The following is a 12,221-nucleotide window of genomic DNA, read 5'->3' on the forward strand; positions in this document are numbered from 1 at the left end:
AGCCACTAGTGCTGATACTCCCAACTTCTTGGCATCCTGCAAGGACTAATGTCGAACAAGTTATCCCTCACCTGTTTTATTTGGTATTGGACTTAAAAAAATCGTGACTGGAACCACTTCCAATTCAGTTGTAGAATCCTATTATTACCTCCAAACCCTTTAATGCAGCTACACACTCAATTGTTCGTTCTCTGAACTGCTTTGTAATTAAGTTACTCATTTCTTCACCTCAATTTTTTTTTCTAAGATTTGACAGAAAGAGAAACAGCCCGGGCGCCTGGGTGGCTCAGTGGGTTAGGCCGCTGCCTTCGGCTCAGGTCATGATCTCAGGGTCCTGGGATCGAGTCCCACATCGGGCTCTCTGCTCAGCGGGGAGCCTGCTTCCCTCTCTGTCTACTTGTGATCTCTGTCAAATAAATAAATAAAATCTTAAAAAAAAAAAAAGAAAGAGAAACAGCCCAAAGCAGGAGTGCCAGGTAGAGAAGCTTGCTCCCTGCTGAGCAGGGAGCCCAATGCAGGGTTAGATCCCAGGACCCTGAGATCATAAACTGAGCCAAAGGCAGATGCCATCCAGGTGCCTCAGGCCTGAGATTCTTTATAAGCTTTTAGTCCCCTTAATACAGGGACTTTTCGAAGGACCCTCAACTGAAGATTTGCCACCTCATTCTAAGAACCTTCCTCTTAGGGGATGTAAAGCTCTACAACCAACACCTCTTATCCCTGGTGGTCTAGTGTTTAGGATTCGGCGCTCTCCTTCCCAACACCTCTTAAATTATCCTAGCCTATAATGGGTGAAACATTGAAGTAGCATAGTTTAGGCCTCAATTCCTGAACTTGAACTCAGGTCAAACAATTGTTTCTAGATACCAGGCTTGTTGGTGGTGTACCTCCCTGTACCCCATTCCACTAAGTCCCTGTGTCATGGACTACCACGTGAGATAGGTTTAACAACTTAATGACAAGGATGAATGGGTGGGTCTGTTGGTTGAGCATCTGCCTTCAACTCCTGTCATGATCTCAGGGTCCTGGGATCAAGCCCCTCATCGGGCTCCCTGCCACTCCGCCTACTTGTGCTCTGTATCCCTGTCAAATAAATAATATTTAAAAATTAAAAATAAAATTTTAAATTACAAAATTCCAATTTGTATTTATAAGGACTCTCATTTAAACAACATGGATTAAGAAATTCTGGTGGCAGAGAGCCAGCTAGAATGGGTTAAAGATTACCAGCTGCTTTAAGCTTAAAGGAACTTAGGGGTGTCTGGATGGCTCAGTCAGTTAAGGATCTGCCCTTTAATTCAGGCCCTACATGGGGCTACCTGCTCAGAAAAGAACCTTCTTTGCCCCTCCTTCCTGCTCTCTCAAAAATTTGTGCCTGGGTGGCTTGGTCGGTTGGGCATCTGCCATCAGCTCAGGTCATGATCCCAGGGTCCTTGTATGGGGCTCCCTACTCAGTGAGTAGCCTGCTTCTACCTCTGCCCTTCCTCTTGCTCAGGCTCCCTTCTCTCATGCTTGCTCTCAAAATCTTTGGGGGGGAAAAAAATTTAAAAAAAAAAAAAAAATTTAAGAAATCATTTTCAGGGAGGAACTTTTAGCTATCCTTAGTTTTTTATACTGGTAATTTACATTTCCTTTCCCAAATGAATAATACTAACAGTTAACACCCAAAAAAAGGGTAGCATTAAGCAACTTTCCCCCTTGGCTTGATTTGCAGATTTGGAGGTCAGTAAAAACCACCCCTAAAGGATGCTAACTTTCCCCATATGAAACCTTAATGAGGTACACACTGAAATAAAGGTCCTATTTACAAGTAAATGGGACTTGAAAAGCAGGGTAAAATCTGGGGCACCCGGCTGGATCCGTGGGTACAGCAGGTCACTTGACTCTGAGTCATGTTGGTTGTAGAGATTAAATAAAAATAAAAGTCACCTAATTTTTCTGGAAAGCTCAACTTTGCTCTGGAAATTGTTAAATGACCTCTCCAAATGACAAGAAGTAACAATGTTTCCAGAAAGTTTCACTTCCTCAAGACCAAGTACAGACCTGTACTACACAGTGTTTTATATATAGGTCACAGAGAATGGAAGAAAAACTAATTGAGCTAATTATTATACATGTGTATCATGTTAGTCTTGGAAACGTTTCAGCTGTTGTCATAGGTTCTGTAACAAGAAAGAACTGGAATACTAAAGGAGTCTAAATACGGTTATCCTAAATTTCTGCAATCTATCTAATAAAGGGAAAGAAAATCAAGCAGTTATCCTAGGTTTAGAGGTAAATTTTCAATGATTTCTTCTCAGAATCTTACAAGTCTGCTATACAGCTGAATTCTTTTGCCATACTCCAAAGAAATCTTTAAGAGCATTTGTGTAGGTATAGAAAATTGAATTCAACACTATCAAACTGTTTTGATAAAAATATACTCCAACCCAGTTTTTCTTCAGCTACTTTAATTATAAAAATCTACCATGTTCTAAAAAAAAAAAAAAAAAAGAAAAGAAAAGAAAAAAAGCAGAAGGCAACAGTCTAGTACAAAAATAAACTGGAAGACATTACCACCAACTAGATCTGACAACTAAAAATCATGTTCAGGACTCTGAAAATAAAAACAAATTAAAACAAAGCACTAAACCAGTAATCTTATTTAATTAGGGATGTTTATCACCTAGAACTATTTCAAATAACCACAGTGCTTGATTACTCTTTAAAAAAAAATGCTAACAGGCCTGGAATCAAGGCTGTATTTTGGAAAAACTTTTATCAACAGCTTTCCTGGTAAAGCACTATACTAACATCAACCATATTAACACTCTAAGAAAAAGCAACCAGGACTTCCCATCTGATATGGGTGAGTCTAACTAAAAAGGGGGAATGACGTCTATGGATCACAACTAGGTAAAGAACTGTGAAAGTATGTTAACAGTAGATAAAAGGTATCTACATCTGATAAATTTAAAATTTCCCTGGGTAATTTATCTTCGCCTTTCTGCTTAAGACATGAAGGTCAGAAGTAGCCCACAATTAGGTGAGAACCAGATAATTATTCTGGAAAAGTATAAAAACCAACTATAAATGCTTATTTCCTTAAATCACCACCCAGTATTAATAGTGACCTCAGTGAACACCTGTAGTCCTTACACTAGAGGTCAATTTTTGTCACTCATCTTTCATTATTGTACTTAAAAGGATGCAGGGACAAAACTGGCTAGTGAAAATCTACAATTTTAGAAATTACAGTAACCAAAACTTTTAATAGCCAGAAGCTGAATGTGCAGGGATTTTAACAGCTTCTACCACCTTCCCTACTTCTTCTTTTTTTTTTTTAAACAAGCCATAAAAACTGTGCTGGGGCTTCTGGTTAAAGTGATTGCAAATTTGGCCTGTTATGTCGGGATCACTCTGAGATCAACTTATAAAGCCACACTGTACCCATAACCTACTATCCTTTTTACAAAAACCCAACTTACAAGTCTGCACGTTGTATACTGCCAAAAACATGCATATGAATGTCCACTTATAAGAGCAGTTTGATTATTGATACACCGTATTCCTTCCATAACCTCTTAGCTATCTTTCCTTATTCTGAACCCGGACAATTTTAGGCTTTGAAAAAATGCAGAAAGACAAGAGGCCCAAAAAACCAGAGCTCCCAATACATCAATAGTCTTTTAAAGGTCTTCTCTAAAGCGGCTCTCATACGCAATCTGACAATTCTACCTTATGATACCAAGGACTCTCCCCTTTTGTTGGGATCTGCATGAAAGGTTAAAAAGGACCATTGCAAACAATTTTTTAGGACCTACATCTTAGAAAATCTGTATAGACTCAATGCAATGACTCATCTTTCATATTAAAGTCAGTACAGCAATAATCCCAAACTACCTTTAAGTAGCACATTTAAGGAAACTAAGCCACAAGACTGTTGCATTGTGATTTAATCTAATTCACAAAAATTTGAAATTACAACTCCTCTGGATTTCTAAGAGGAAGGTTATGCATGCCTCCAATTCAATTCTGCACTGTTACATTTGAACCATATAGAGAATTTTACATCATGATGGATCAATTTAGAATTCCCATGCAACACCTCAAATTATATAAAATGGAAGCAATTTTTAAAGCTTTGCAAAGGTCTCATGCTAATGATAAAACCCTTTTTTAATGGGTCACTTTGGGTTATAATGTACCATGTTTGCTATACTTTAAAAATGTTGGTCACAGAGTACATGGTCTTTGAATTAGCTCCTATTCCTAAAAAATGGTTAAGTACGAACAATCACGTAGGTGACAACCAAAAGTTCCCTTCAGCCTCAATTGTGTTTGTAAGATTTGTGTAACCAACTGATTTCCATGGGACAAGAACTATGGTAATAGTGGGTTCAACTGTTACACAATTATGCTAATATTTTATTAATTCAAAAGCACTTTACAAGAAAATATAAGTATGGCTTCCAATAGGAATGTTATACCTGGACTTGATACCAAGCTCACAGATTTTAGTTTTGCAAGGAAAAACAGGCTTTCAGGTTAAACAACAATTTGTAACCAAAACTTTAATCCCAAGGATTCTCACAAACATATTACAAATGACAGCATGAAAAAAAAAAATCTTGCACAGTAACTCAAAGTTCAGCTCTACAATGTACCCTTAAACTGGCAGAACACTGGTATCTTTAAGTTTCAAATTACCAAATAGAGAATGTTATAAGAGCTGTGTGTTCATATACAGCAATCACGTAAGGAACTTATGACCTAAAACAAAGGTAAACTAACTTTCTCGAAACTTCTCATTCTATACCAACTGGACACCCTGCCCAGTACGAAGACTAGTTGGATTCTTTTTTTTTTTTTTTTTAAACCTCTAATCTAGTTTAACAGTGCAGCTTAATTTTTACCTGCTGGCTTGTGTTCATACCAGCTTTTAAAGACTGCTTATTTAACTACAGCTGCATACTATTATCCCAGCTATGGAAAGACTTCATTCAATTTTTGCCAGTTTTGTTCTCGTAATATTAAATGTCAAGGTTTAGCTGGGCAGGAGTTAAGAGGTTTATTATCAGTCTATGTAAGACGAAACTTCAAAGCAAATTCAATTTTGCTTAAGGGAACATTGTAAAGTAACAATTCTTGGTATTACATGCCTCGTATGATCCATTCAAATCATAGAGAATTACATCTTTATGTGTCACTGTTCCAAGAAACAAACAAATGTGAACAGCTAAAACATCTTAAAAATGCACCAAGCTTATGAAGTCTCAAACAAAACTTGAATTTTCTGTACATACTCCTGTCAAATGAAGTTATTTCCTGTACACCACTCCTCTTGCAAACTGGTCTTCTATTTCCTTTCATTTGATCTAGATCGGCTAAAAAAACAAGAACCAAAGTTACAAGCATTTCTCAGTAACACAACTACATCAAAGGCTTTTATGGAAAAATAGTTAAAAATAATCAAAATGGCTTAAGATGACCAATTCCTGTTTTAACTATGTTATTTATAAACAGTCTAAATCATTAAAGATCTTACCTACGAGACCTAGAAAAGGATCGGGACGGCTTGTGATTTCTCTCCCGAGACAGTGATCTCTCTCTCCTCCTATCTCTAGAAAGGGACCTAAAACCAGAGGAAGAAAATCAGGACCATTCAGAATTACAACAAACATCTGTAAAAAGTCTTCAAAAATGAGAAGTTGGTTCATTCCTGCAACACTAGCTCTATAGACCACTTGATTAGTTACTAAAGCCAGTCTTTTTACCTTTAGCCACGTCATTTATAGAACAGTTTAAGAACAGAATGCTGTCATTTCTGAGAATGTAACCAAAAAAGGTAGTTATTTACCTGCTCCGGCTGCGGGAGAAGCTTCTCCGTCTTGGAGATCTAAAAGCAGAAAACAGGAAAATTAGGCTAATTGTCAATTAGTATTTATGGCGTGAGGCATTTCCCAACTTTTCAATCTCACTGTTGGGCCCAGTGATTGTGCCGAAGAACTGGCACCCATCGTCCAAAAAAATAAATAAATGAAACTAAAAAAATAAAAAATAGGAAAAAAAATAGAAAAGAAAAAAAGGCACAGAAGGATTAAGGAACCAAAAGCTCAAGTGAAAAGCAGGTATTCCAACCATGGATTCACTTTAACAAAGAATGCTTCACAGCAGATCTGTCCAATGCAAAACTTCAAGTCAAACTAACTCCACTACCCAAACACCACACCAAAATATAGTCCCACAAGTAGTTCCAAAAACAGTACCATAAACCAGTATTTGGAACCCATGCAAACCTATAAGTCCATGACAAGACTTAGGTACCAGGTGGATAGTGTAATTTTGTGAAAACGCGCTAGGTGTAAAATACTGATGCCATTAAGTGCTACATTAGAACTGCATTTGTGATCGTCACATTTAAGAGTGTGTTTAGGCTTATAAAAAATTACCTTAAGCTTGGCCCACTTCACCCCCAAAATTTAAATTTTGAAAACTGTTAGTAAAACCATTTAAAGGTGATAGGATTCAACACATTTTTGCTAGAAAGGAAAGCTAAATCTGTTAGAGTTATTAAAATTTTTAGTTTGGCATCTCACACATGCAAATAAGTTTCACTTGAAGGTCTAGTTACATTATGAGTTCCCTATCACCCTTAAAAGTTTTATTCAAGCAATATATATGTACGTTACCATTCAATTATGCACAGCCAGCCTTTGATCCAGAAAAAAGAATTACTTTAAGCCGCTTACTCCTTATTTTAACCAGCAGTAAACTGTATAAGCAGGAAAAACTTACTAGTTTTGGGTTTCAACAAGCTAGAAATGGTGAGGTGAGGCTGCCGGACTGACGGCCAGGAAGAATTTGCTGAAAAGGTTTTGCCAGATGTTGCGTTGGATTTAGTTGGTTGGCGAAGGGGGTGTTGTGGATTTTTCCTGCTTTTTTGTTAGCCGAAGGCTGCTGCTGTAGTTGTTGTGAAGACATTTGGTAAATAAACAGCTGAGCTGATTGGCCAGGAATGTGTGGGCGGTCGAGGTGGCTGCTGCCGATTTGGTTAAGGTTGGAGAGAAGGCTGAGAGAAAACAGCATGCTCGGGAACCAAAGGGCGGTGCAACCTGACGACTGGCCATGCCTGGGTCATGTGAAACGACACCAGCCAAGCTGAATGGGGCGCGCTGGTCACATGACGCTGAAAGGGCTAGTTGACTGGCTAATGCAGACTCAGAGGGTGGTGAGAAGAGACATGATGGTGACTCTGTAACGGGGTTCATTTTTATTAATAGATGGACCAAAAAGCACAAAAAAAAATGAAAAACAAGCCATCAGTACAACCATCTATTTAGCTAACAAATACTCTTTATTATGATGGGCAACAGTGTGTTGTTTTGTTTTTCAAAATAGCAAAAGGGGCAAGATTTTGAACTCCTATCTCCTAGAAGGACTTCACTCACCTGTAAGAGGTAAATTCAGTCCTATAGAAACTATTTTGGAGGTTTGAGGAGATGTGGAGTTAGCATCCAGACAATACTGCCTGGTCCAAGAATGATGCCATTTTCAATTATAAAAAAACTGAAATCTCTCCTATTTGGGTTTGAAGAATAGATGACTGGGATTACTTTTTTAGCCCCCTTTTTCGGTCAGTGACTTAAGTTAGTTTCAGAATGATTTCTACTTTACCAGTTGTAACATTACAACAGCTGCCTGGTTGATAAATACTACAACCGTGCTAATAGTAGAAAACACATTTTTGTGAAGAGCTAGAGTTGAATGTAATGTTTGTCATTATGGAGTCAAGAAATGGAAAAAGGCCTAAATTGAAGTATAAGGGAAGACTTGGAAAGATGCAACTAGAAGATGAACTAGAAGATAGATCCAAGATAGAAGTTACTGACTACCAACATGAACAGTGACCTAAAGACAAAAGCCAACACTCAGCACAACTCACATACCCCAAACTACACCCAGCCAATGTTTCATAAAAACCTCCGATTCTTCAAAGTTTAAAACCCACCAACAAACTTAAGAGAAATACCTGCTCCTATTAGCTACTCCATTATACCAATACCTCTAAACACGCTCTCAAGTACCTGCGGCGAGGTGGAGGACTTCTTCTCCGATAATCATCTCGAGGGCGACGACCCCAAGACGGAGGTGGGCCACGATTTCGACTTCTCTTTTCACCATTCGAGAGTTCCACTCTTACTCGGCAGCCACATAATGTTCTAAGGGAAGAAACATTATTACATTTAAAAGAGTTGAACCGACTTTCTAAGAGATGTGTATTAAAGCAAAAAGCAAGCACTCCTATTTTAGCTTCTCGCAAAGTACACACCTCAATGTCTACAGAATCCTTAAGCAAAGCAAGTTTTTCTAATAAAGTAAACAAACTTTCTTACATTTTAGTGCTTTGTTCAACTCCATGGAAATGGGGGAGTTTTGTTTATTTGTTAACATTTCAAGTGTGAAACCCATGGATTCATCCTCAAAGAACTAGTTCATCTGTACATCCTGCTGGGACTTTGAGATCCTGAGATCCCAACACCTGTTTATTGATCTTACTGTATGTGCTGGTCTTTCTCCTCCCTCCACAACCCATCTCCGTGCAAAGCAGTGAACTGAAGCATTTTGGCCATTTCACATCGCCATCACCCCTCAGTGGTCACTCAGTAACTGACACTTAGGAAACTGCCGCTGAGAAAAGTAATCCCCCACCTCTTTGTTGTTCCACATCTCTTTAGATAAACCATTATTTATTTGGACAATGATTAGGAAGAGGTGGGGACCTGGAAAAATCTGTTTCTATAACCTGCTTGTATAAATGACCTTTTATACAGCTTTGCAGTCAATACTCAGACCCCTTAACTTTTGGATCTTAAGTATTAACCATTTCCCCTGGTTTCATGAGATCCAATAGTTCTCAAAGACCAGGAAGGAGGAGAAGGGCAGCACCCATTTCCTCTAAGACTTAGGTGTTACTTATCAGCCAGTAAGAGGACACCATAAACACAAAAGGAAATAGCTACATACTTCACCCTTCCTAAATATCTAGAACACATAAATGATGATGGTATAATAAGCCCCATGTAATCATCATCCAACGATTGTCATTCTGTGGCCATTCTTATTTGAAAAGAGTATCTGATTTCCAATGGTTTCAGAAACAACTCAAAGGTGACACCACAGGTGACACTTTCAGATGTAGATTAAAATGTTTTAATCACATTCTGGATGCAAAAATCCACCCACCAAGAACTGACCCACTAAACTTATTCTCTTCACTGGCCACCTGAATAAAAGGAACCTTCTTGTGTATCTCCAGTAAAACTGTTCAGTCCTTTTTCATTGTAGCAAAGACTTATAGAAGTTTCTAATAACATTAACTTCAAATAGCCAAGAAGCCTTCTAAAAGCCACACGTCCTAGAAAATTTAAATATTAATATTTATCATCAGTATAAATTAGTCATTAAATTACCTCCCATCTAGTTCTCGAACAGCATCGGCTGCATCTCGGGGATCTTCAAATTCAACAAAAGCAAAGCCGGGAGGGTTTCTAGCAACCCACACACTTCGGAGTGGTCCATAATAGCCAAAGGCTCGTTCCAATTCAGTCTTGTTACCATTGTTTCCAAGATTACCTACATAAACCTTACAGTCCAAAGGACAGGAATCACGATGCATATCTGTAACAAAAAGAATACCCCAGACATTAATCATTTATTTAATAATTGACAGTTAACAACAGATCCTTAAAAAAGAATGCTGAAATACTAAAAACCAAACAACTACTACCCTCCAAACACCTATTTCTCTCTAATCTGTACTGACAAACACCAGGAAGCCAACACAAATTGTATTAAGAAAAAAAGGTCTCACTGAAAAATCCAGGGAGGAAAACAAACACGGAAGGGGCATTTACTACAATCTCGGCACTGAATTAGGGACTTTTACAATTAATCTCAAAAAAAAAAAAAAAAAAAAAAAAAAACTCTTAGAAAAAGTAGGATAACTTGCTTAAGCAAATCCTGGAGACACAAAAACCAAATGAAACAATGCTTAACACGACAGTAGTTAAGGCTGAGCCCCTTTAAAAATGGTACTAATGTGCCCTCCTAAACAAAACCTTAACCAGCATCACTCCTCAAGCAGCTTAGTGTTAGGTTTTTAAAAATAAACATACATCACGGTGCTATGAAGTGTGTAAACCTGGCAATTCACAGACCTGTACCCCTGGGGCCAATATTTTGTTTATTAAAAATTTAAAAAAAAATGTCCATCACAGCAGCACTATTCTCAACAGCCAAAATCAAAAGATAAACGGATAATCAAAATGTGTTATCCACACAATGGATTATTATTCAGAATGAAGTACTGATAAATGCTTCCAACATGAACACAAACATGCTATTTACAGATGCCAGACACAAAAGTACACATGCTAAAATCTACATATATGAGATATCGAACAAGTAAACCCAGAGACAGATTACTGGTTACCAGCAGCTGGGGAAGAGGGCAGGAGACATAGGGAACAGCTGCTTAATAAGGTAGAGGACTCCTCAGGGGATAACAAAAATGGTTTGGAACTAGGCAGGATGGACGCACAGCACTAGGCATGTACAGATTTGCACTTTTAAATTTAAATTTGTTAATTTCACGGGGGGGGGGGGGGGATTTCTTAGAGCACGTATTTACTGCCCTTTGGGGTCTTGCATTTGATAGATCTTCAAAAAAAATCACCTCGACAATGAATCAAAATCAACCTGTAGACCGGTTTCAACTACAAAAGAGTAGCCAACCCAATAACCCAGCTTAAGGGTTTCTCATAAACAGTACGCTCTTCTCACTCTTGGGCTTATCCAATTAAAAAAACTAGTCCAGACACATTCTATTTGCATGACCCCACCCTGTATCCTGGAGTTCTGAAGCCAAATCATTGCTGGAGATTGGAGACTGGTTTTTTAAGAACTTAGCCGTAAACCGCTTCAGAGTTAACTATCAACGGGAAACTGCTACGAGAACAAGGCTACTCAAACAAGATCCTCCGGTTTAAAAAAAAAAAAAAAAGTGACAAGGTACAGAAAATCACATTAAAATTAGATAAAAATACAGGTGAGTACAGAAACCCCGTAATATGGATCAAAAGGTCCAATCTCAATTGATGACCTAAGAAAAAATATTTCAGATTAGCTCCCCCAAAAACGTGGGGGGGGGGGGGGAGAAAAAAGGCGCCATAAATTGAAAGGCCGCAGCACGGAATACAATTCGGCTAGCGGCTCCCCCACTTCGCCTTAACTTTCGGGTAATCCCACTTCTCAATTTACCCCTCGCCCCCGGAGAAGTTTATAAACACCTCCACTTCGAGGCCCAGGTACATTCTCTGATGGGCCAAAAGCCCCCGCCACCGCCCCATGCCGAACGTCACAAAATGGCGGCGGCGTCTCTTTGTCTCAACCTGGCGCCGCCATTAGGCCTGGTCCTTCCGCGGTCCTGTTAGGTGCCATTTGCCACTACATTCCTTTAGTTGCCGGTCACTTACCGAGATCTTGGATTAGAAAGCTGACGCTCAAATCAACACACCCTCGGATGGGTCTTCCCGCTTCCCACCCCTCCCGGCTCCAGCAGATGCTCTCGCTGACCCGGCGTCCACGAAATGGCGGACCACCGCCTTCTCCTCGCCCCTATTTATACGCCACGCTGAAGTCACATGATTGGACGGGCTCGTCCAATGAGAGGCGAAGGAGGCCGTGACGTTACGGCCAGAAACGCAACGAGAATCGCGGTTGCTGGGAGCGCGCTCTGGCTGTGGCGCTGGGACCGAAGGAGACCTAAGCCGCCTAGCTCCAGTCGCCTCGGCCCTGGGGCATCCTCGGGTGTTTACGCGTGGACGTTCTCCAAGTTACCCTCAAGTCCCCTTTCCCTCTTCTCCGGATAGGCTGGGGTTTCATAACACTACTGTCGTCGCTCCCAAACACCGATTGAGCCGTTTCCTCCAAATAAGATTTAGATAGTAGATGAATTCGTTAATTACTTCATCCTCGAGAACGGTTAGACTGGGATTAAGACCCTCGCGTTTACAAACGTGCTTTAGAGTTTCTCCCAAGGTCACTGAGCTGTGTATGACCAAGCTGCCAGCAGAGCTGTACACCAAGCTGTACCCACCCACGTCCCACACTATGGAAAAGCCCGATCCTGGAAAGCCGGCCGGACTCTGGCTGGTTTCCCGCCTCTCACCCAAACCGAA

At 39.7% G+C, this 12,221-nt stretch overlaps 1 protein-coding gene across 1 annotated transcript; it reads right to left on the reverse strand.

Annotated features, from left to right (window-relative positions):
• Nucleotides 1-2,747: 2,747 nt before the first annotated feature.
• Nucleotides 2,748-11,671, reverse strand: SRSF3 (serine and arginine rich splicing factor 3). Its single transcript, XM_047733494.1, has 6 exons — nt 11,517-11,671; nt 9,453-9,660; nt 8,067-8,201; nt 5,840-5,878; nt 5,528-5,614; nt 2,748-5,366 (listed from the first exon to the last, which is right to left on the reverse strand). Exons 2-6 carry the CDS (start codon nt 9,656-9,658, stop codon nt 5,339-5,341), a joined length of 495 nt encoding a protein of 164 aa, XP_047589450.1. The 5' UTR covers nt 9,659-9,660; nt 11,517-11,671; the 3' UTR covers nt 2,748-5,338.
• Nucleotides 11,672-12,221: the final 550 nt, after the last annotated feature.

Source organism: Lutra lutra, chromosome 6 (assembly GCF_902655055.1).
Source record: "Lutra lutra chromosome 6, mLutLut1.2, whole genome shotgun sequence".
NCBI classification, from domain to species: Eukaryota; Metazoa; Chordata; class Mammalia; order Carnivora; family Mustelidae; genus Lutra; species Lutra lutra.